Source organism: Erpetoichthys calabaricus, chromosome 1 (assembly GCF_900747795.2).
Source record: "Erpetoichthys calabaricus chromosome 1, fErpCal1.3, whole genome shotgun sequence".
NCBI classification, from domain to species: Eukaryota; Metazoa; Chordata; class Cladistia; order Polypteriformes; family Polypteridae; genus Erpetoichthys; species Erpetoichthys calabaricus.
In genome coordinates, this window is record NC_041394.2 from 91,673,182 (window position 1) to 91,699,932 (window position 26,751).

The window sequence follows — 26,751 nt, forward strand, 5'->3', positions numbered from 1 at the left end:
CATAAAATTAAAATACATAATATTTCAATTTCATTTATATTTTAGTTATAATATCTTCATTGCTTTTAGGCACAACAAAATTAAAATCAAATTCATTACCAGAGACCTTTTTCCGTTTTAGTAGCATTATCAGTGATAACCATTTTGAAGTTTGTTTTTTTTTGAATTTGTGATTAAATTCATGATTTGCTGAATACCTTTAAGTAAGTCTCTAATACCTCTGTATTTAACAAGCCAGTCTGACCCCCCAGCTTACAGTGCTGACTGCCCTAACTTAACCTTCTACAAAATAGAAGTGTAATGATTAACCCTACCCATTATTACAGTTTGCAGTATCTTCACTAATTTATGCAAGGAATGCAATATAACCATCCAAGTAATACACGGTGTCAGTTTTTAAACGAGACAGCAACTATGGAGATCCTTTGTATCGTGCCAGGAGCAAAGGTGTAGGTAGAGCAGAGTTTTCCAAACATTTTTCTGTGGTGGCACACTTTAAGTAACCCAAAAAAGCCCAAAGCACACCGCAATTCTACCAAAACACAAAAGTATTAAATCTATACACAAGCTAAACTGTCTGAAGGGGCAGGGCAAGGGGTGGCAAAAAAAAGCAGCTCAGAGATTGCCATTCCCAGACACAGCACTCAATGAACACTTTGAATGCATTTTCCAGCTGTTTTGTCCCTTTGCCTGCTCATACATGCAGTCCTCTCTCTGCCTCACTCCATTGACCTGGGGTCAGAGGCAACGCAGGAAAACATGCACGCATACAGATGGACCCCTGACACATTTCCCTGGCTGCTAAAGAGATCTCTAAGTGCTGTGTCTGCAAAATGGTGACCACAGAGCTACTTTTATGTCATCTTCTCCAGATAGTCCTATCATCCTCAGACAAGTACCAACTGAGCGTGTCTCTATCAGGTCAGGACCCACAGGCACTACACCATTATTTCCATGGCACACCAGTTCAAAAAACACTTGTGTAGAGTAATAATTAGCAAGTCATTGATGGTGATTGTGAGGTTTCTGAGCTCTTTTGGGACCCCCTGCAATGGGATGACATGCTGAAGTGCGATTGCCACATCTGTGGAGGGCTGCTTGTCCGTCGCTGAGGGCACCACAGGTTTGGAAACAACTATGAGCTGATTGACATCACTCAATAAGTGCCAGTCACCGATGGGTGATTCAAGGAACATTTTAAATGCTGGGAACAGTATAACTAGGCCACTGACCTGTTCCTGTTTCAAGCTGAATAAAGTTGGTTGTGCTAAAAGTACTGAGACGCAGCCTCCTTTATGGGGTGCAAGACCACGACTCATGTGCCACATGATGAATAATTGATGTTAGTATTTGCGGAGTTGAAACACAAATTTTAATGCGTGTCCAATTAAGTGATGTCTATACTTACAAATAAGTCAGTCTTTAGCAGTGCATTCAAAGTCAACAGTTATGTCAATTGTCAAATTTTTACTTTGACACGTATGTGGCTCATATGATGTGCAAATCTGATAATACATTGACCTTGTTTTCTTTTTGCCTTTTTTTCAACTTGCCTTTTAGGAAGGCATTCAAATTCAGGTTTTATTTGCTCAAGTATTATTTTGTTAAAAGTTCAGGATTAAGTTTAAACTATGCCATTAATTTGTTTCAATTCCTTTGTGTTGATTCTACATTAAATTTGTGATTTAATGCATATTTATATCATGATTTACGTATTAATTTTATAATTACAGTACATTTAAAACATGATTAAAAAAATATTATTTTAGACAGGCATTTCTTTCTTGTTAGGTTGTTTTTGTATCTTTCTATTATGTATTTTACCTATATGCTTTTAGCTATAACGGCTTGCTAATTTTATTCTTTTTATGTTATTGATCCAAATATTCTAATGGTTATTTATTTTACCTTTATTATTCTTTTAATGCCTTTGTTTTGTCATTGGAAAGTATTTTGTGCATATCACTTGAAAAGTGCTCTATAAATAAAATAAATGAAAATGAAATAAATTGTTAAGATAAAGAAATTACTGGGTTATCATGAACAATTAAATCTCTTAACGTGCTTGGAATATATAACCTGGATATTCTCAGATCCTACTTGAGAAAGTGGCTTTTGCAATCTGTTTAGACTGTCTTTATAAGGGTGTATATCATGTGAAAGTATTCGTGCATAACATTTTAGTCCAGCATGAAAATAATTATGGCAGAACACAAAACATTATTACCAAGCTAAATAATTTAGGCATATTATGCTGCTTGAAAGTATGTGAACTTTGGAATTTTTTCTATTTCTGCAAAAACATGTCCTAAACTGTGATCAGATTTTTGGTAAATCCTAAAACTAGTTGAAGAGAATGTATTTGTTCATTTATTTGTTAAGGAAAATAATCCAGTGTTACATATTTGTACGTGAAAATGTATGTGAACCTTACCTTTCTGTAAATGGTGTGTGTTAAGTTGAGCTTAAAGCATCGTTATTAATTTAATAAGTTTGGAAAAATAATAGAAGAAAAAAAAAAGACAATCTTGTGGATGTTTATCTAACCCAGCCACAGGGGATGCACAAGCCAGTGTGTTTCTTTGTGCCGGTCCCAAGCCCGGATAAATGGGGAGAGTTATGTCAGGAACGGCATCCAGTGTAAAATGTTTCCAGATCAATATGTGGACAACGATACAAATTTCCATACTGGATCAGTCAAGGCCTGGGTTAACAATGGCCTCCACCAGTTTGTTAGCCAAAAGGGTGCTGGCGGAAATTGGGCTACTGATGGCCAAAGAAGGAGAAGAACAGGGGTGAGACGTGTCCCGAGGAAGAAGGACAGAAGGAAGGTAAAGGGAGTGGAACGGAGGGTAGGAACTTTGAATGTTGGCAGTATGACTGGTAAGGGAAAAGGGTTAGACAATATGATGGAGAGAAGGAAGGTTGATATATTGTGCATGCAAGAGACTAAATGGAAGGGGAGTAAGGCCAGGTGCATCGGAGGTGGATTCAAATTGTTCTATCATGGTGTGGATGGGAGGAGAAATGGGGTAGGGATTATTCTAAAGGAGCAGTATGTTAAGAGTGTTTTGGAGGTGAAAAAAGTGTCAGACACAGTAATGATTATGAAGCTGGAAACTGAAGGTGTGATGATGAATGTTGTCAGTGCATATGCACTGCAAGTTGGGTGTTCAATGGATGAGAAAGAAGATTTCTGGAGTGAGTTGGATGAGGTGATGGACAGTATACCCAAGGGACAGAAAGTGGTGATTGGAGTGATTTCAATAGACATGTTGGTGAAGGGAACAGAGAAGATGAGGAGGTGACGGGTAGGTATGGCGTCGAGAGAAATGAAGAAGGTCAAAGGATAGTGGATTTTGCAAAAAGGATGGGCATGGCTGTGGTGAATACGTATTTTAAGAAGAGAGAGGAACATAGGGTGACATACAAGAGTGGAGGAAGATGCACACTGGTAGATTATATCCTATGCAGAAGAGTCAATCTGAAGGAGATTAAAGACTGCAAAGTGGTGGCAGGGGAAAGTGTTAGGAAGCATAGGATTGGTGGTCTGTAGGATGACATTAGAGATCAAGAAGAGGAGGATAGTGAGTGCAGAGCCAAGGATCAAATGGTGGAAATTAAAAAAGGAAGACTGCAAGGTTGAATTTATGGAGGAGGTAAGACAGGCACTGGATGGCAATGAAGAGTTACCAGACAGCTGAGCAACTGCAGCAGAAGTAGTAAAAGTGATAGAAAGAAGGGTGCTTGGTGTGGCATCAAGACAGAGGAAGGAGGAAAAGGAAACCTGGTGGTGGAATAGGGAAGTACAAGAGAGTATACAGAGGAAAAGGATAGTGAAGAAGAAGTGGGATAGTCAGAGAGATGCAGAAAGTAGACAAGAATACAAGGAGATAAGGCGTAAGGTGAAGTGAGAGGTGGCGAAGGCTAAAGAAAAGGTGTATGATGAGTTGTATGAGAGGTTGGACACTAAGGAGGGAGAAAAGGACCTGTACCAATTGGCTAGACTGAGGGACCAAGCTGGGAAAGATGCGCAGCAGGTGAGGGTGATAAAGGATAAAGATAGAAACAATTTCACAAGTGAGGAGGGTGTATTGAACAGATAGAAAGAGTACTTTGAGAGGCTGATGAATAAAGAGAATGAGAGAGAGAGAAGGTTGGATGATGTGGAGATAGTAAATCAAGAAGTGCAATGGATTAGCAAGAAGGAAGTAAGGAGAGCTATGAAAAGGAAGAAGAATGGAAAGGCCGTTGGTCCAGATGATATGCCTGTGGAAGCATGGAGGTGTTTAGGAGAGATGGCAGTGGTGTTTTAAACCAGATTGTTTAATGGAATCTTGGAAAGTGAGGATGCCTGAGGAGTGGAGAAGAAGTGTACTGGTACCGATGTTTAAGAATAAGGGGGACGTGCAGAGCTGTAGTAACTACAGGGGGATAAAATTGATGAGCCACAGCATTAAGCTATGGGAAAGAATAGTGGAAGCTAGTTTAAGAAAGGAGGTGATGATTAGTGAGCAGCAGTATGGTTTCATGCCAGGAAAGAGCACCACAGATGCCATGTTTGCTCTAAGGGTGTTAATGAAGAAGTATAGAGAAGCCCAGAAGGAGTTGCATTGCGTCTTTGTGGACCTGGGGAAAGCATATGACAGAGTGCCTCGAGAGGAGTTGTGGTATTGTATGAGGAAGTCGGGAGTCGCAGAGAAGTATGTAAGAGTTGTACAGGATATGTACGAGGGAAGTGTGCCAGTGGTGAGGTCTGCGGTAGGAGTGACAGATGCATTCAGTGTGGAGGTAGGATTACATCTGAGCCCTTTCTTATTTGCAATGGTGATGGACAGGCTGACAGACAAGATTATGGACTATAATGTTTGCTGATGACATTGTGATCTGTAGTGAGAGTAGGGAGCAGGTCGAGGAGACCCTGGAGAGATGGATGTTTGCTCTAGAGAGGAGAGGAATGAAGGTCAGTAGGAACAAGACAGAATACATGTGTGAATGACTGGAAGGTCAGTGTGGAATGGTGAGGATGCAAGGAGTAGAGTTGGCGAAGGTAGATGAGTTTAAATACTTGGATCAATAATTTAGAGTAATGGGGATTGTGGAAGAGAGGTAAAAAAGAGTGTAGGCAGGGTGGAATGGGTGGAGAAGAGTGTCAGGAGTGATTTGTGTCAGAAGGGTATCAGCAAGAGTGAAAGGGAAGGTCTACAGGACAGTAGTGAGACCAGCTATGTTATATGGGTTAGAGACGGTGGCACTGACCAAAAAACAGGAGACAGAGCTAGAAGTAGCAGAGTTAAAGATCCTAAGATTTTCACTGGATGTGATAAGGATGGACAGGATTAAAACTGAGTACATTAGAGGGTCAGCTCAAGTTGGACGATTGGGAGACAAAGTCAGAGAGGCGAGATTGCATTGTGCAGAGGAGAGATGCTGGGTATATTGAGAAAAGGATGTTAAAGATAGAGCTGCCAGGCAAGAGGAAAAGAGGAAGGCCTAAGAGAAGGTTTATGGATGTGGTGAGAGAGGACATGCAGGTGGTCGGTGTAACAGAGCAAGATGCAGAATACAGGACAATATGGAAAAAGATGATCTGCTGTGGCAACCCCTAACAGGAGCAGCTGAAAGAAGAATCATCTTGTGGATGTTTATCTAAATAAAGATTGAGTGTAAAGAGTCTGGGGTAAAGAGGGTTAGAGACTGCTTCCGGAGATCAGGGTCAGTGTGCTGCTACATGGAAGAGAAACTTAGCTGTAAAAAGAAGGCATGGAGAAGATGATCGCAAACAAAAGAAAGAAAGAGAAACATCATGGAGGAACTGGGAAGCTTGATGTATTAGTTGATACTGGAGACATCACCGGTATGTTAAAAAATTTCCCTTTTTTTTTGACCATAAAAATATAATGCACACATTTAGAGACTACTATAAATCCTTATATTCTAATGAGATTAAAGAAGTCAAGACACAATCTAATGCATTTCTGGATGCATTACAGACACCACAAATAGATACTCTTAGGGCAGAGGAACTGGATAAACCTCTGACAGTATCAGAATTGCTAGATGCTATAAACTCACTACAGAGTTGGAAAGCAGCAGGCCCTGACGGCTACCCTGCCGAATTTTATAAAAAATTCTCAACTCAGCTAGCTCCCCTTCTATTAACATTTACATAAGCTAGAGAAAATAAAATCCTACCTCAAACTTTTTGCCAAGCACCGTCTTTCCTAAACAAAATTAAGAACTTATTAAAATGTGCATCGTACAGACCAATTTCACTTCAGAATAATGATATTAAGATACTCTCCAAAGTCCTAGCTAGAAGGATAGAGAAAGTGCTGCCTTTCGCTAATATCTCAAGACCAAACTGGATTTATTAAAGGCAGACACTTAGCTTCCAATCTTCAACGCCTGTTTAATGTAATATATTCACCCACAAAGTCAAACACCCCGGAGATGATATTATCGTTAGATGGAGAAAAAGCATTTGACATGGTTGAATGGAACTAACTTTTCACTACATTGGAGAAATGTGGATTTGGCCTGAACATTTGTACATGGATCAAACTACTGTATACCAATCCAGAAGCTTCAGTTTGTATTAACAATATTAATTCAGACTACTTTAAACTAGAGCGTGGTACCAGGCAAGGATGCCCCTTTTCACCACTGCTTTTTGCAATCGCCATTGAGCCACTCGCAATTTATTGTCAAAATGCTATTGAGATAAAGGGGATTATCAGAGAAGGACTGGAACAGAAAGTTTCTCTATATGCAGATGATAAGGTACTGTATATATCAGATCCACAAAATACTGTGCCTGCAGTACTAACATGCACTAACAGAATTTCAAAAGATTTCTGGTCTCAGAATCAATTTGAATAAAAGTGTGCTCTTCCCAGTGAATTCTCAAGCATACAATATTAGATTGGACACCTTCCCTTTTATCATCGCAGATCAGTTTAAATACCTAGGGGTAAACATCACAAGTAAATATAAAGCTCTTTATCAACAAAATTTTGCCATGTGTATGGAAAAAAATAAGCAGGACTTGCATAGATGGTCAACCCTTCATCTCACTTTAGCTAGAAGAATTAACATTGTCAAGATGAATATCCTTCCCAAACTTCTCTTTTTATTTCAAAACATTCCCATATACATCAATAGATCATTTTTTAGTAAGTTAGATTCAACCATAACCTCATTTATTTGGAATTCAAAACATCCATGTATTCAAGGGGCAACCCTACAAAGACATAAGGAGGAAAGTGGCATGGCTCTACCCAACTTTCAATTTTATTACTTGGCAGCAAACATACAAACTCTCTCCCCTTCTGTTACAAATCTGGGTGTCAAGTTAGACTCTCATCTGTTATTTGATTCACATGTCCATCACCTTTGTAAAAGTGCATTTCTTCATCTCCGAAACATAGACAAACTCCGTCCCTACCTCTCCCTCTGTGATGCTGAAAAACTGGTACATGCCTTTGTCTCATCCAGTCTGGATTATTGTAATGCACTCCTCATCGGGATCCCCTGCAAGAGCCTTCAAAAGCTCCAACAAATTCAAAATAGTCCTGCAAGAATCCTGATGAGGGTGCAGAAATATGAACACATTTCACCAATCCTTCGGTTACTTCATTGGCTCCCAATTCATCTCCGTATCGAATACAAACTCTGTTTGTTTACTCACCAGTGTATCTATGGAAATGCTCCACAATATCTTAAGGAACTCCTTATACTACAATCCACTGCAAGAAACCTCTGTTTTGCAAATACCTACTGCCTTCGCCACCCTGTGACCAAACTTCATACAATGGGTGACCGAGCCTTTGCAGCTGCTGCACCATGGCTCTGGAATGCCCTACCAGAAAGCCTAAGAACACAGTAGATTATGGGCTGCTTTAAAAAAACAGCTAAAGACTTTTCGATTTAGGAAAGCTTATTAACAAGAATGCTACAATTATTGTTGTTTTATCTGTGTTTTTATCTTGCTTTGCCTTTGTTTAAACTTTTTAAGTAGCAATTTGAGATTTATTGCTAATGTAAAGTGCCCTATAAATACAATGCATTATTATTATTATTATTATTATTACTATTATACAAACTATAAAAACATGGACACAAATAGATGAACATACACAGGCTTGGTCCGCAACTGAAATAAAATCCTGTAGTACTTCTTTATATTCCTTGCTTTGCACCCCTTTAAATACAAGCTATCACCAATATACTAGCACTGTAAGATCTCCTCCTAATTTTAAATATAAATGTCTACACGTGGAAGTGTGTGCGTCTGTCTGGCCCGGAATTGAGAGGTGGAGTCAGGATAAGGGCTCCGCCTCCGAGGAAACAGAAAACTCACCAGCACATAAGCAAAACGAATCCTCAGAAGAAAGACAAAGTCGCTTGGCCGCTAACATCGGCAAAACAGTATCCCTTTTACTTTTCCTCCCACCGCTAATGCACAAGTGATGCGACCACATCGGCAAAACTAATCCTTCTAGGAGAGAGATGCCCAGAGTAGTTCCTTTCAATTACCTGACATATCTATATTTCAATTTTTTTTTTTCTGACATTTCAATAGTTTTTAGGATCCGGGCTTTTGGACAGCACAGGCTTACACAGCTAGTTCATGTATAAATGTGTAGATGTAAATTCATGTGTACCTATATAGCTCTGAATGGTCTGGCTCCAGTATATGTTAAAGAGATTAATTAATTCATATAATATTATAATAACCAGCATAATAAGCAAATACAACTCAGGGGTACTGGAGTTTTCTACGTCTTCATTCAGAAACAAATGTGATATTTGCTAAGACACAACACTATCACATGATATTATGCTGCCTATAGTTCATGCAAAAATAATTACTCCAAAACAATAATAAAAAAAAAATGGTTCATAATCCTTTTTGATTTTATAATATTAGTGTGGCACGGTGGTGCAGTGGTTAGCGCTGCTGCCTCACAGTTAGGAGACCTGGGTTTGCTTCCCGGGTCCTCCCTGCGTGGAGTTTGCATGTTCTCCCTGTGTCTGCATGGGTTTCCTCCCACAGACCAAAGACATGCAGGTTAGGTGCAGTGGCGATCCTAAATTGTCCCTAGTGTGTGTGTGTGTGTGTGTTTGTGTGTGTGTGCCCAGCGGTGGGCTGGCGCCCTATCTGGGGTTTGTTTCCTGCCTTACACCCTGTGTTGGCTGGGATTGGCTCCAGCAGACCCCCGTGACCCTGTAGTCAGGATATAGCGGGTTGGATAATGGATGGATATTTATGTTAAGTAGATAAGGACTGTGATATCTTAAAATATGTATCTGTACTGAAGATAAATGTTACCTTAATAAACTTGTAGGGTGGTGGCTTTCTGGAATTTCTCTCCATTTCTAGTGCCTCCTTGCTTTCTCTTTGGGCTTTGAGTTCCTGGAATCTTTTTGCAGCTTCTTCAAGGGCTGTTCAGAAAAATATTAGTAATGATGCAAAGCCACCAGAAAACAAGGAACATTCAGAGTAAATCTTGATACCTATTCTAAATAAAACCAAATGCAAAAATGATGTGATTCAAGTGGCAAATAGTAGGTACGATACAACTGGTGGATATAGCCAACCTCTATGATAGATCAGCTGATTCCAGATGTTTATCTATGGCAAGCAAAAGTAATTTTAAAAGAAATGTTACATGTAAATTTACATTAAATGTCAATGATGGATTTTTGTATACTTACCTACGTATTAGATATAGAAAAATTCAGATGTGAGCGTCAGTAGGCTTTCCACCCTAGGAACCAAGTTACCCAAACTATTCTATAACATATCAGTAATTATTTACTGCTCTGATGCTATCTTTTTAATCATAAAATAGATCATTGCGATAGCAATCAATGAAAAGAATTCATAATTAATTGCAGAATTATGGTATTTGAGGGTTCCTCTAGAGTGTCACTTTCTCTTGCGCGGTTTGGCTCAACAACTAATTAGCACATCGTTATCTCATAACAGACTTAATTTTCGAGTTTGGTATTTTTCCATCCAGCCATTTTAGCTCTAGACCCTTCTCAAGAAACTATGACACACAGACACACATACCCATCATTGAGATATCAATGTTTTCGGTATCAGGGGACCCTAAAACTTCGAAATCCGTTGAAAACCGGAGATCGAAATATTTGACGAATCTAAAGCTTTCGTTCCTCCCCCATAGATGATAGGTTATTGTGGGGGAGGGTGCAAAGCAATAAATTGCTGTTATGCCATTTTTCTGCCACTTTTTTTTACTCATGTTGTAAATTACAGTTAATACATTTTTGTTAATACAATTCAATTTTTTCTTTTAGCACCTTTTTTTTTTTTTTTTTTTACACTGCATATCAAACCAGACTTAGCACTAAGTAACCCTGAGAAAGGGATTAAATACTACTTTCTACCAGTGAACCCTTGAGTTTGGGAGTAAAATGATGACTTGGGACAAAGGCTTACATCATCATTAAAACTATCTAGATGAGAACAGGCCATTCAGACCAAACAAAGCTCACCAATCGTATCTACTTAATTCTTCTAAAATAACAACTCTAGTTTCGAAAGTCCCTAAAGTCCTACTGTCTACCACACTACTTGGTAGCTTATTCCATGTGTCTATGGTTCTCTGTGTAAAGAACAACTCCCTATTGTTTCTGTGAAATTTGCCTTTAACAAGTTTCCAACTGTGTCCCTGTGTTCTGGTTGAACTGATTTTAAAATAACAGTCTCGATCCACTGTACCAATTTTAAACACTTCAATCATGTCTCATCTTAGTCTTCTTTTGTTTAAACTGAGAAGGCCCAGCTCTTTTAACCTTTTCTTATAATTTATCTCCTGTAGCCTTGTCACTCTACTCTGGACTTTTCCCACTTCTGCTATGTCCTTTTTGCGAGAAGATCAAAACTGTACACAGTACTCCAGATGATGCCTCACCAGTGTATTATAAAGTTTAAGCATAACCTCCATGGACTAGTACCTTACACATTGTGCTGTATAACCTAACATTCTACTAGCCTTCTTAATGGCTTCTGAACACTGTCTGGCAGTTACAGTATTAGTGTTGATTTCACTATGACTCCTAAAACCTTCTCATATCGCGTATTTTCAATTTTCAGACCTCCCCTTGTGTGTTCAAACCAAACATTTTTACTTCCTATGTGTAACAGTCTACATTTACTTACTTTCAGTTTCATCTGTCACAAATCGGCCCAAGCCTATATGCTGTCCATGTCCCTCTGTAATGATTCAAGATTATCTGCCAATTCGCCTAACTTGGTATCATCTGCAGACTTAACCAGCTTGTTCCTTATGCTTGTATTCAAATCATTTCTATACTGTATAATAAAAAAAGCAGCAGCCCTAGCACTGACCACTAAGGAACACCACTCTTAACGTCAGCCAATTCTGAAAGGATTCCTTGTGTCATAACCCTCTGCTTCCTGTGTCTGGGCCAATTTTGCTCCCATCTACAAAGAAAACCTTGAGATTCCAAATTCTTTCAGCTTGATGCATAACCTTTCATGTGGCACCTTAATAAATGTTTTCTGAAAGTCAAGATAAATAATATCATATGCTCCACTTTGATCATATCCCTCTGTTGCTTCTTCATAGAATTCCAGCATGTTGATAAAACATGCTGTCCCTCATCTAAATCCATGCTGACTATTCAGTGAAAACTCCTGTTCTTGCCATGTGTTGCTAAATCTTTCCCTTAATAATTCTTTCCATTAATTTGCCTGTGATGCACGCTAAGCTTGCTGGCCTATAGTTGCTTAGATCTACCGTCACCTTTTTTATATAACAAGATTAACTTTGTCATTTTCCAGTAAGCAGAGTTGCCTCAATCATATCATAATCCATTCATTACTAAATAACAACTTGAATAAACACTTTTTCTCAATTTGTCATGTTATTAATCAGATTTAAATGATAATAAAATAGCTGGTTAACCTTCTTAGCGTTATGTTCAAAAAAACATTTTCCAACAATAACAGAAACATGTAACTTAAAAAATGTCTAGTGTCAAATGCTGTACTGATACATATTTAGTACATGTCCTTCATGTCATATGTTTTGAGACAATCACCAACGCAGAGCCCAATTTTACAACAGGGACAGTAGAAGCATGTATCTTTGCATACTTTTTAAATAGTATTTTTTTCTGTTATCTGAGAATGAGAGGGTAGAATGTCACCTCCTGAACTGCACAACTGATGCAGCACTGGTATAGGCTACCACATTTCTTCTGACAGTTCCTGCATTATAAACAGTGCTTGGTGGCTAACATCCTTCAACTTGACTGCAATCTTTTTGCTGTTTTACAATGCAAATACTTACACAACAGTAAACCATCAGGTGACTGAATTCACCAGGCATAGCACAGTAGTTTGATCGCATAGTTTCACTATCCATATCAAGGTCTGATAACCAATTCACACTGTTATCAGAATTGCTTGTGTGTTTTGGTTCAAGAATGTTTTGGTTGAAGGCTCTGTCCTACTCACGAATATTGATGAGTTACCATAGAGTGGCAAAACACAGAAATATTCATGACTTTTGCAGTATAATATTTTCATCCTCTAGATAGCAGAGGAATACTGTACTATCCAGAGACTTATTCAGGTTTAACACTCTAAAGTGAATTACTATACATCACCATGAGTCTGACTCAGGAGTAACTGTTATTTACTTAGAATTCAAAGCCTGAGTCGCACTCAGAGTTGACACCAAGGAGATTAAGAACTAATTTTACCCTTGTTTGCCTTTCAGTCATGAAAAATATTGTAGTATTACTGACTAAATCTCAGTTAGTAACCAAGGATCAGCAATACAGTACGTCAGTCGTCATGATTGCACTATGAGAACAACAAATAAAATAAAATCATGTTGCTACACCAAATTTTCCCAACATGAACCAACTGAATTTATTTTTGTAGGAAACATATGGTGGTATATGTGAAGAGTGCATGTGTTCAGTTGGTGTCTATTTGTGACTGTATCATATATCTGTTCCTAAGCTGTGGAAATTATCCTATGTGGTCCCAGTGCCAATGAAAAGACATTCCCAAGAAGTTCGGACTAGTTGCTTTTATTTCATACATCACAAAGACCTTTGAGAGTCTGGTCCTAAAACAGCTACAACCCCTGGTTTCAGAACATCTGGATCCTCTGTGGTTTGCCTATCAGACGCATATACTGTAGGTGTGGGTGATGCTCACATGCTCAAAATAACCTACTCCTACTTGGACAAAGCCGATACCGCAGTCAGGATAATGTTCATTGGCTATTCCAGTGCTTTTAACATCATTCTGCCTCATTGACTGGGGAAATGGTCAGGCTTTGAATCTTGATATTCAATATCTTGTATCATGGACTACCTGACCAACAAATAGCAGTTTGTGAGGCATAAGGACATTGTCAGAAATGGTGGTGTGTAATACCGGAGCACCTCAGAGAACTCTCCTGCCTTCCTTCCTACTTACCCTCTAAACAACAGACTTCAGAACAATACCAGCCAGCACTTGTCATCTACAGAAATTTTTATATGACTTGTCCATCTCTAATCAGGCATTAATAATGGAGATGAGTCAGAGTGCAAAAAGGCCGTGGAGGACTTTGTCTTGTGGTGCAGGGACAACAACCTGCAACTCAACATCAGCAAGAGAAAAAACTGGTGATTGACCTCTGGTGTGCGAAGAAGCCTCTGAGACCAGTCACCATTCATGGGGAGGACGTGGAAGTGGAGCAGAGCTACAAGTATCTGGAGTGGGCAGACAACACAGTGACACTGTACAAGAAGGGTCAGAAAGACTGTACTTGCTAATGACACTCAGGTCTTTTGATGTGTTCAGCAAGCTGCTGGAAATGTTCTACTAGTCCACAGTAGCCAGTGTGATGTTCTATGCTACGGTCTCCTGGGGAGGCAACCTGACCTCAAACGAAGCACAATGCCTGAACAAACTTATAAGGAAAGCCTGCTTAATCACAGGGCAAATCCTGAACACACTAGAAGTTATTGTGGAAAAGAGGATGATAGCAAAATTTGATGCCATCATAAAAATCCCCTCCAAGAGGAGCTCTCTTAGAGCACTTTTAACCACAGGCTCATTCCACCACAGTGTTCTCAGAAGCACCTCTAGGGGTCATTTCTCCCTCAGCTATCAGAAAATTTAAAGCTTCCACCCGATATACTCTATATCTATCCTGTGAGTCTGTATCCTTGTTTTTTAGGTTTCTACTACTATATATGCACAACTGATTGGCAGTATTATCTGTCCTGCAAGTATGTATCCTTGTTTTTTATGTTTCTGCTACTGTATGCATCTCAATTTTCCCCATGGGATTAATAATGTTTATTTAATCTAATCTATTGGAGCCAAAAATATCTCAGCTGGTATCTTAAGAGTACATATATTCTATTAAAGAAATAGCATAATAGCTTACTGAAAGGTTCTGCTTTGCTCTTGTGAACAGGCTCCAGTGCACCTATGATCACAAGATTTCTCAAATGGATGGCTGTTTTGAGAAAGTCAATGAATTCTGACTAGGATTCTAACTGTCAATATCCAAATTTTGTCATATAAATAGAATATTAATATCTTATTCATGTAAGTTAAATTGATAAACACTAGAAACAGATAATATGAATAGAAAAAGTACCTTTTTTGAATGTCTTGTTAATACTAATTTGACCATCAGCAAAACCTTTGTCACTTTCTACATATGGAAAGACTCTGCCTTGGTTTATCCAGTAGTAGTCATGAGAGCCAAAGAAAAATACTGGAAAGTCTCCAATGTCGTGTTTCAAGGTTTGAATGTTGAATGGTACCAATCGAGGATTGCAAATTTCTGCTGGCCACCATCTAAGAAAAAACAAGAGAAAAAATTCATACCAATAGAATAATTCAAAATATTCAAATAGGTTGAATAAAAGGATACCATCTTCTTGCAACAAGGGGCCAAAGTAAATAAAAACATTTTACATATTTTGTTCTACAATAAGAATGAATTTTCTTTAACCCATTTCTTGAAGAACCCACTTAATCCAATACATGGTTGCAGGAGCTACAGCCTTTTTAGGCTCCCTCAATCATGAGGCATGAAGCAACCTTAGCCAGAGCACTAGTTCATTACATACAAGGGGCAAAATAGGTATCACAAATTAAACTAACCTGCATATATTTTAGATGTGGGTGAAAAAAACCCACAATGAAAATCTCTGTAGAGACCATGACCATGCACGTGAACTGTGAAACAGCAGCAATAATCGCTGTTCCACTGTGCAGAACTAAAAATGTTTATTCCAACAACTGCCCAAAAAATTCAGATTTCCAATAAGGCCACCTTGAATTAAACACCTCAACGAGTGGCATTAAATTTTCACAAAACTAGCTACATTATACAAATACTGTTTGCACTTTTAATAAAAAATATTTTCCATTTTAATTCAAAAAGAAATAAAAATATTATTGGTTTTCATGTCATCTTTATTTATTCCTTCAACTGAAATCACTCCTACAGACATTTCATTCATATGAATGGACTGTTATTATAACTTACAGTACAAGTAAAATGTCTGTAGATAGTTTCATTAATGCAGAAACTTCAGAACTACAACAATAATAGAGTACATGGTTAAGGTGACAAATTTACCAAAGCAAATATACAATTAAGGATGAGGACGCTTGTGATTTGTTGATTGGGTAAGTACTTTATATATATATATATATATATATATATATATATATATATATATATATATATATATAAATATATATATATATATCTTCTAGTATTGGCTGGCTCTTATTGACGCCCGTTTCCAATAAACGGCAGGTTTGAAGAGATGTAGCGACAAATAGACGCCGGTCTCCAATAGTAGCCGGTCTCGTTTAAGCGCCGATCTCCAAAGACCCACCGCCTTTTCCGTACGCTAATCCTCTTTTCGTACCACATGGGCTACTGCCCTCCTGCAGTGAATCATATGGTAAGTACCTTTTCGTGTCAAAAATGTTTTGTCGTCGGATGCTATCGAGGAAGGGAGAAAGTCAAAACGAAATTTCTTTGTGTACATTTTGCCCTTTCGTCTCCACGTCAATCATAACCCCACAGGGAGGGCAGAGGTGGGTGGAAGGGGCGGGAAGAACATGAAAATGCCATCTTCGACACGTTAATCCTCCGTGCGGTAACATACGCAAAAGAACATTCAGGCGAAGAAGCTGCACGACATTTTGGGGTGGATCCAAAACGTATCCGAGAATGGCGCAAACAGATGACTGATATTGAGAAAATGGCGGCAGAAAAAGGTGCCAGAAGTAAACGATTGCCTGGTGGAGGAGCTAAGAAAGTGTGCGAAGAATTAGATGAACTGGTGTTAACATGGATTATTGAACAAAGACTGTAAGGTGCGCGTGTCTCCAGGAAAATGATCCGCACGAAAGCAAAGAGGATTTTTGATACAGAGATTGATGATGCTTCAAAAGGAAAAAAAAATGTTTGTAGCCAGTGCTGGCTGGCTTGACAAATTTTTGAAAAGCCATAATTTATTGCTCCGTCGGAAGACATTACTGGCGCAGAAGGATCCAGAACAAGTTATTGACAAGCTTGTCTCTTTTGTGATGTGGGTTGCCAATCAGCGAACTGCAGATGGAGTTAAGGACAGCGAAATCATTGGAATGGACGAGACATCTGCTTGGTTCGACATGCCTGGCTCTACAACAGTCGAACCAACTGGCAGTAGGAGTGTTACAATAAAAACTTCTGGTCACGAGAAATCTCATTTCACTGTCACATTGGCAGCGAAAGCAGATGGCACAAAATTGAAGCCGTTTATTGTATTTCGGGGCGCAAAGCGAGAAGTGGCAAGACTACAGGATGTCCAAGAAGCTGTGGTAGCGACCTCAACAAACGGAGGGATGAATCAGGATTTAACAATAATGTGGTTGCAGAAAGTTTGCGATGTTTTCTGTTTCCGGAAGAGACTTCTTGTCTGGGATGCTTACCGCTGTCACATCAGTGAGGAAACAAAACAAGAACTGAAGAAATATAAAATGTCAACGGCAGTTATCCCTGGTGGTTGTACCAAGTATGTCCAACCTGCTGATGTTGTGTGGAACAAGCCCCTGAAAGACAAGCTTTGAGAGTTGTATGACAATTGGATGGCAGGGGAAGAAGATAAGGAGTTTACAGATGGCGGAAATTTGAAAGCGCCGGCACTACGTTTGTTAGTAACGTGGATAATATCAGCTTGGCAAGAAATCACCCCAGAAATGATAAGAAAATCCTTCAAGGATTGTGGAATCATCAATGCATGCGATGGATCTGAGGACGATCTTATCCACTGCTTTAAGGAGGGCCAGCCATGCCATGCTGGGAGTGCGAAACTGATTACTGTGCGACAACAAGCAATGGGAGTACCTGTATTGCCATCACAAGAGGAGGAAGATGAAGAAGAACTCACAAATAACGAAGCAATCATTACCGATTCAGACGACGAGTAGATGGTAAGTACTGTACTTTATTGTATTTTATCCAATCTAATGTCGTAATGTATACGTTTTTGCATGACTTTGGAGCTTATTGCATTTCCTTACGTTCCGCAGGGGACTTGTAGGGCTGATGAGCGCTTTCGTGCGAAATTCGGACTGGTGCAGGCCAGTGCTGGTGGAATCATTGGCAAGAAAGTTCAGTAGACGTCTACCATACCTGTTTTTCATGCTTACAGTAATACCGTGTACTGCTGTACTGATAATTTCATTAAATCCTGAAATGTTCATCCGGTGTTGTTGCCTACATTTTGTGGCCGTAAATACGGTACCATACCGTATTTTACTGCCTAATGAACCCCGTTTACCCATCACCATTCCGTCTGCAAGGCGAATAATAGCCGGTCTCCAACAACCGCCGGTCTCTTTTAAACGCCGGGCCGTCCGAATAATTTTTTGAATAAACGCCGGGGCTACTATTGGAAGATATACAGTATATACTGTATATTATATTATATATATCTTTTTTCATTTTTTTTTTTTTTAATCGCTAATTCTGGCATTAGAGGAAACGTCCATATCTTATGCTATTTTTAACACTGCTTCCATGTACTACACCGCCACAAAACTAGGATGACATTCGACACAGCTATTCAAATCATATGTCTATATAATTAAAACACTGTAGACAGGCCATTACACATGTCAAAACCAAAATAATAACAAAAGAAGCAGGTCAGCTCACAGAAAGTAAAACACATTCCATAAACACAAAGACTTTATAGCAAAACCAGTCAATGTTACTGACAAGTGTGCTTTCATTTATAAAACCAGAGTTTAAAAAAATATATTTTGCTGGTGACGCTGGGCTGGTAGTTTTCTGACTAAGGAATGTATTTTGTGGGGTAATCACATTTGAGAAGTGATTTTTAATTTACCAAAGATGAAATTTTTCATGTAAATTGATCTTTAAAAAGTGTGTACACCATTAATGCAAAGTACCTTTCTAGCAAGCATGTTGACATATAGTAGGTGTGAGCTTTGCAATTACAGGACATCTGACATGTAAGATTTTGTGTCTGTTTTCAATATTCTGACTAGTAAATAAAGTTACTGTAGAGGGAAACAATGTCCTTAAAGAGGATCTGTGTGGAACAATATACAACACAGCCATGTCTGCATTAGTTATGTCTAAAATATGGAAAAAATAAAGATACATTTTTAAGACTAAATAGCAGAGCCTAAATTTGGGCTTCTACATGGAATATCCTGGAAAGCAGGATTTTTGGTCACCCTATATGATGCACGATGACATAATACAGCAGACACAATCACTATGTTTAATAACACTAAACAATGTTAATTCAAATGCAAAAAGTATCAAATTAAAAATATTAATATAAACAGTAACAGACAGAACATGTGGCATCCAGACACTAAGAGTAACTGAGCTGATTAATAGTCAATAACACTAAACCTATTGATAATAGAAGTACATATATAATATAGTTATGGTCTTATGTCAAAAAGAAGACTACACGCAAGTTAACAGTTCAATGGCACAAGAGCTGCTGGAAAGTCTGCTGGTATGAAACTAAGCAATTTTCCTCTGTGCATTCTTGCACAATTTAATTTTTAAATCCATAATGACCAACCTGTTTTTTCACCACCTGTGTACAGGATACTTCTTTTTTTGAGCAAACACTCATCTTTGCTTAAAAAATGTTATTTTGATAATGAGAAAACAATCAAGTACCCAGAAAATACTTAAAGCCATGCCAATCCATACCTGGGTGATACAGTTCAGCCTAGTATGATTTGATAATGGAATAAAACAACTGGATTTTAGTAACATGTAAGTTCAACCTAGGACTTGAGATCAGGGTCGAACCTTTCTGATAAAATTATTAGGGATTATTAAAATTAACATATGGACAAAAAACAATGACCAGAGCTTCACTTCACCTGTAATTTCCAAGTTTGACCCACACAATCTGCTTGTAGCGAGGTTTTTTCCCAATTTTACACTCGTTGCAGTACCATACTCCATCCGGCATACTTATATTTAAACAATCAGGGTGAAAGGATGCAGGACAGGACTCGCAGCATAGCAGTTTTCCACCTTTACATAGAAATGACAAATTTTTAAATCATGGAAAAAAACAGAAACTAGTCTACTAAAAATATTTTAATAAACTGTGTAGTAGTCACTGGATCTTCATGATTTACGTAAGGCAATTTCCCAAATCTATTTAAGTCAGAGTAAGTATTTTAGCACTTTATGCTAGAAGATTTTTTATTTGTTCATCATATACACAAGCAAATTACTATAGGACATTTTGGATTATTACTTGAGAAAAATGTTTTGTTGGTATAGTCATCTAGTAGGAAGCAATTCAGAAAATTGCAAGCAAAATTTATTCTCTTAATGCCATCCAGGGTATAAGAGCGATTAAATCCAAAATATCCTACAGTGAAACTCTTAGGTTCTTAATATGCAATTCAGGCATGCAGCATCAAGCAGGTTACAATCAATCAGCATTGAATGCATTATGGCAACATAGATCTAAGCATGATGTGACAAAGCAGAGATCTTATATGCAGGCATCCAAGTGATTCCAGAGGGACAATTCAGGAGGTTGCTAATGTCCACATTTCCTCTGTACCCAATATGCACTGAACAGACCTATGTAATGTCCATTTTAAAACCTTATAATCTCATTACATTATCAAACATTATCACACTGAACTCTCTAACATTTAAACTGAAAACGATATACCTTCTTTTAGATTATGAAATAAGATGTTCACATTCTTGCCTATGTCCAAAATCTCTATTTTGTTTTTTAGAGTTACTAGATGCAACTTAATGAATTGTATTATGACATTGTGCAGTAATTGCAGTGCAAAATTCGCTACCATTGGCTTGCTAAGTTTTTCATTTTTGGCTTTATTTTGCACAAAACAGCTCTGATGGCTTCTATGTTGGGTTTTTGGCCATGTATTGATTGCAGCATTCATAGAAAACAAATATGTACAGCTGTGGACATTTATGGCAGTGATGCTGCAAACCCTTGAAGGAAAAGGTTCAAGCACTACCCTTTACAATATGGGGTAAATTATATGCATAAAAAATATATTAATTTTACAATTATATAAATATACTATAAGAAAAGACAACAGACAGACATTGAAGATGAACAAATATATATTAAGTTAAATGGACAACTGTAAAATGCTGAACAAAACACATTCTATTGATGTTAAAAGGAAACTGAGTAGCACAAAATCAATATACTATATAAAAAATTACAGTACCACAAGTAAAATAATACTATGACAAGTTAAATTATTAATACTGTATTTGACACAGCACAGGGTTAAATGGAAAATATTAAAGCAATGGTATATTGAAAATTACTAACAGACTTAGTCAAATATGCTAAATTAATGCAAAATGCAAATAACTGAAAAAAACATACTTAAAAATATGACAGTTTTTTGTGAAAGGAAATTATGCTAAATCAAGTACAAGGGTATGAATTCCTGAAAACATACACAAGGTAAAGGAGTTAAACTAAAACATTCTGACTAGAGGCAGGTCTGCTAAAAAGTTTTATTTTGTTAAACTCAACAGGACAATAAAAATAGGAAGAAGAAAATAAGGTTACAATAATGTAGTAACACTGTTTCAACAAACACACTACTGTGTTTTTGTTTTTAAATTGGCTGGGCTAGGGGTTAATTTCAAAGCAGAGCAATGAAGAATAAAAAGGAGATGTGGGTTGCTTCCCACATAATATCAACAACAATGTCAGTGTTAAATTATGATTTTGGACTGTCCTGTTTTTAAACAGTTTTTAACTCAAAACTTTCATTAATTAATTTATCATTATTTAATATAATAACTTTACACAGCACACATCACAAGGAGTTGTATTCTGTAGTGTACGATTCAATGTGAAAAAGATTCATCATTAAACACATCTTTAAGTGTAATATACAGCTAACACAAAAGGTCACCACCTAACAGTTTGATTAGCAAACATAACAGAGTGCATCATGAAGCTGCAAATAGAGCCACAGTTAACTAAACATGGATATGGCTGTGATGCTTGTAGACTAAATTTTTTAAAGTCTTGGCTTTTATGGTCTGGGTTAATTTCTACATTTGCTGTTCCTATATCTTGTGTCATGCCATGTAAAGCTGTGCTTCTACAGGCAGTTTTTATTATATTTTGTTAAAATTTGTCACTATTAATGACCATATACAAAATGACTGGTGTTACAAAACATAAAGGAATATGTGTTTGCAACGAGATACACAGCATTGCCACATACACAATTCAATATACAGGAGATTCAGAAAGCATTGACACCCCTTCAATTTCTGCAAACCTAATCATGTTGTAGGTTAAGTTTTAAATGGAAACACTCATCATTTTTACTCATCCATCTATATTCAATAACCCATAATGACAAGCTGAAAACATGTTTTCAGAGAGGTTTGCAAATTTATTATAAATCAAAAAATGAAATCTCTTCTCCATATAATTCAGACCCTTAGTTCACTACTTTGTTGAAGTGCCTTTGTCAGTAGCTACAACTTCAAGTCTTTTTAGGCAAGTCTCTACAAGCTTTGCACACCTGGATTTGGGCAGATCCTGACAGATCCTCTCAAGCTCTGTTAGACTGGATGGGAAGGGTCTGTAAACTGCCATCTTGTGGTTTCTCTACTCATGTTCTGTAGGGTTTAAGTCTGGGCTTTTGCTGGGCCACTCAAGAACTGTCACAAACTTTTTTCAAAGCCACTCCAGCTTTGTTCATTGCTGTATGCTTCAGGTCCTTGTCAAGCTGAAATGTGAACTGTCACCCGAGACTGAAGATGCATGCGGTCTGGAGCAGTAAGGACCCGTCTATATTTGCCTACATTCATCCGTCTGTCAATTCTGACCAATCTCACTGTTCCTGCCACTGCGAAGCACCCCCACAGATGTCACCGCCACCATCATTCTTCTCTGCCAGGATGGTATTAGGCACGTGATTATCAGTGCCTAGTCTTCACCAGACATAGTGCTTGGAGTTCTGACCAAAGAGTTTTTTTTTTTTTTTTAATTAATTTTATTCTAATCATTCCGTACATATAGATCAAATTTTACAAAAAATAAGGATTGAAAGCAAATCAAACCCCACCCCTGAGGAGGAGAGCATGGCCAAATGAGTAATACTTAAGGCTTGTAAACATGCCTAAATTATTGAGTTTAATAGGGCAAAAAAAAGATAAATGGAGAAGGAAACAAAATGCAGAAATAATTATTTCTTCTTATTCTAAAATACTATTGATTAAATCCTGCCAGGTTTTGAAAAAATTCTGTACAGATCCTCTAACTGAGAATTTGATTTTTTCCAATTTCAAATAATATAAAACATCGGTTTCCCACTGACTTATTAGAGGAGAGTTAGGATTCTTACAATTTAACAAAATCAGTCTGCGTGCCAAAAGTGTAATGAATGCAATCACAGTTTGCCTGTCCTTATCCATTTCAAATCCATCCGGAAGAACACCAAACACAGCTAATAGTGGGTTAGGAGGGATTGTGACACCAAGGCTGTCTGAAAGGCACTTAAAAATTTTGGTTCAAAATGATGTTAATTTGGTGCATGCCCAAAACATGTGACCCAGTCAGGCAGGAGCTTGGTTGCAGCGTCTGCAGGTTGGATCTTGCCTTGGAAACATTTTGGATAGTTTTAAGCGAGATAGATGAGCTCGATATATAATTTTGGGTTGAATAATTCTATGCTTTGCGCATATGGAGCTCAAGCGAATTCTCTGCATTGCTACCTTCCACTCCTTTTCTGATATATTATTTAAGAGATCTTTTTCCCATTGTCCTCTTGGATCTTTAAAAGGAAGGGACTCCCTAGGTATTTAAACTGATCTGCTATGGTAAAAAGGTAGGGTGTCCAATCTAATATTATATGCTTGTGAATTCACTGGAAAGAGTATACTTTTATTCAAATTAATTCTGAGACCAGAAATCTTTTGAAAATCTGAAAGTGCTGTTAAAACTGTAGGCACAGTGTTTCCTGGATCTGATATATATAAAACCGTATCATCTGCATATAGAGAAATTTTCTGTTCCAGTCCTTCTCGGATAATCCCCTTTATCTGATAAGAATTTCGACAGTGGACCGCCAGTGGTTCAATGGCGATTGCAAACAGCAGTGGTGACAAAGGGCATCCTTGTCTGGTGCCACGTTCTAGTTTAAAGTAGTCTGAACAAATATTGTTAATACAGACTGAGGCTTCTGGACTGGTATACAGTAGTTTGATCCATGCACAAATATTCGGGCCAAACCCAAATTTCTCTAATGCAGTGAAAAGGTAGTTCCATTCAATCATATCAAATGCTTTTTCTGCATCCAATGATGATAATATCTCTGGGGTGTTTGACTTTGCTGGAGAATATATTACATTAAACTGGCGTCGAAGATTGGAAGATAAGTGTCGGCCTTTAATAAATCCAGTTTGATCCTGTGATATTACCAAAGGCAGCAATTTCTCCATCCTTCTAGCTATGATTTTTGAGAGTATCTTAACATCATTATTCAGAAGTGAAATTGGTCTGTATCATGCACATTGTAACAAGTCCTTATTTTGTTTAGGAAAGACAGTGATTAATGCTTGACAAAAAGTTTGAGGTAGAATTTGATTGTCTCTAGCTTCTGTAAATGTTGCCAATAAGAGGGGAGCTAGCTGAGTGGAGAATTTCTTATAAAATTCTATACGGTAGCCATCAGGGCCTGCTGATTTCCTGCTTTGAAGTGACTTTATAGAATCTTGTAATTCTGATAGGGTCAGAAGTTTATCCAGTTCCTCAGCACTAAAAGTATCTATTTGTGGTATCTGTAATGTATCCAGAAATGCATTAGATTGTGTGTTGTCTTCTTAAACTCAGTACAATATAAGGTTTTATAGTGGTCTCTAAATGTGTGCATTATATTTTTATGGTCAATGATTTCATCTCCATTAGTATTGGTGATTACTGGGATTGCATTGCGAACTTCTTGCTTGTGGATTTGTTGAGCTAAAAGCTTATTAGCTTTCTCTCCATGTTCGTAGTAATGATGTCTTGATTTATAAATAAATTGTTCAGTTTCTTTAGTTGTCAAGATGTTGAGTTCTGTATGCAGAGCCTGCCTTTTCCTATGAAGAGCCTCACTTGGACGCCTGGCTTGTTCTTCATCTATTCTAGTAATTTTGCTTCTTAGCTCCGACACTTTCTTGGTTTCTAATTTATTTCTGTGAGAAAGATATGAAATAATCTGTCCTCTTAAGAAGGCCTTTAGAGTTTCCCAGAGTGTTCCTGCAGAGACCTCTGAGGGCGTGTTTGTCTCTAGGAAGAGTTACATTTTTGTCTTATCAGACCAGATAACCTTTTTCCTCATGCTCTCGAGAGTCCTTTAAATGCTATTTGGCAAATTCCTAATGGGAGTTAGTCACTCTAACATAAACACCTAGTTGACGGAGTGCTGCTAAGGTGGTTGTCCTTCAGACAGGTTCTCCCATCTCAACAAAGGTCTTCTGAAGCTCTGCTATACTGACCATTCAGTTCTTATTCACATCTGTGACTAAGTCCCTTCTTATCTAGTTATTCAATTTGGCTAGACAGCCAACTATTGAAAGAGTCCTGGTAGTTCTTGACTTCTTCCATTTCACAATTATTGACTTCAGTGTGCTACTGGAAATACTCAAAGCTTTAAAAATGGTTTTATACCCTTGGCCTGATCTACAGTTAGGTCCATAAATATTTGGACAGACACAACTTTTTTCTAATTTTGGTTCTGTACATTACCACAATGAATTTTAAATGAAACAACTCAGATGCAGTTGAAGTGCAGACTTTCAGCTTTAATTCAGTGGAGTGAACAAAACGATTGCATAAAAATGTGAGGCAACTAAAGCATTTTTTTAACACAATCCCTTCATTTCATGGGCAGGTGTGGGCAAGTCCGTCGTTATGTCATTATCAATTAAGCAGATAAAAGGCCTGGAGTTGATTTGAGGTGTGGTGCTTGCATGTGGAAGATTTTGCTGTGAACAGACAACATGCGGTCAAAGGAGCTCTCCATGCAGGTGAAAGAAGCCATCCTTAAGCTGCGAAAACAGAACAAACCCATCCGAGAAATTGCTACAATATTACGAGTGGCAAAATCTACAGTTTGGTACATCATGAGAAAGAAAGCAAGCAGTGGTGAACTCAGCAACGCAAAAACACATGGACGTCCACGGAAGACAACAGTGGTGGATGATCGCAGAATCATTTCCATGGTGAAGAGAAACCCCTTCACAACAGCCAACCAAGTGAACAACACTCTCCAGGAGGTAGGCGTATCGATTTCCAAGTCTACCATAAAGAGAAGACTGCATGAAAGTAAATACAGAGGGTGCACTGCAAGGTGCAAGCCACTCATAAGCCTCAAGAATAGAAAGGCTAGATTGGATTTTGCTAAAGAACATCTAAAAAAGCCAGCACAGTTCTGGGAAAACATTCTTTGGACAAATGAAACCAAGATCAACCTCTACCAGAATGATGGCAAGAAAAAAAGTATGGAGAAGGTGTGGAACAGCTCATTATCCAAAGCATACCACATCATCTGTAAAACATGGTAGAGGCAGTGTGATGGCTTGGGCGTGCATGGCTGCCAGTGGCACTGGGACACTAGTGTTTATGGATGATATGACACAGGACAGAAGCAGCCAAATGAATTCTGAGGTGTTCAGAGACATACTGTCTGCTCAAATCCAGCTAAATGCAGTCAAATTGATTGGGCGGCGTTTCATGATACAGATGGACAATGACCCAAAACATACAGCCAAAGCAACCCAGGAGTTTATTAAAGCAAAGAAGTGGAAAATTCTTGAATGGCCAAGTCAGTCACCTGATCTTAACCCAATTGAGTATGCATTTCACTTGTTGAAGACTAAACTTCTGACAGAAAGGCCCACAAACAAACAGCAACTGAATGCTGCTGCAGTAAAGGCCTGGCAGAGCATTAAAAAGGAGGAAACCCAGCATCTGGTGATGTCCACGAGTTCAAGACTTCAGGCTGCCATTGCCAGCAAAGGGTTTTCAACCAAGTATTAGAAATGAACATTTTATTTCCAGTTATTTCATTTGTCCAATTACTTTTGAGCCCCTGCAATGAAGGGATTGTGTTAAAAAATGCTTTAGTTGCCTCACATTTTTATG

General features: G+C 38.1%; 1 protein-coding gene and 1 long non-coding RNA gene across 5 annotated transcripts in view; one reads left to right on the forward strand and one right to left on the reverse strand.

Annotated features, from left to right (window-relative positions):
• nsd3 (nuclear receptor binding SET domain protein 3) overlaps positions 1-26,751 on the reverse strand; it is a 152,689-nt gene that overhangs the window by 25,262 nt on the left and 100,676 nt on the right. For all 4 annotated transcript variants that reach the window (XM_051921382.1, XM_051921409.1, XM_028803466.2 and 1 more), the window contains 3 exons: positions 19,463-19,619; positions 14,673-14,875; positions 9,335-9,447 (listed from right to left, as the gene is read on the reverse strand). In XM_051921382.1, the coding sequence (XP_051777342.1) occupies positions 9,335-9,447; positions 14,673-14,875; positions 19,463-19,619 (473 nt within the window). The remainder of the gene's footprint in view (positions 1-9,334; positions 9,448-14,672; positions 14,876-19,462; positions 19,620-26,751) is intronic.
• Positions 17,208-17,997, forward strand: LOC127526583 (uncharacterized). Its single transcript, XR_007934080.1, has 2 exons — positions 17,208-17,515; positions 17,615-17,997. It is a non-coding gene; the product is annotated as an uncharacterized LOC127526583 (long non-coding RNA).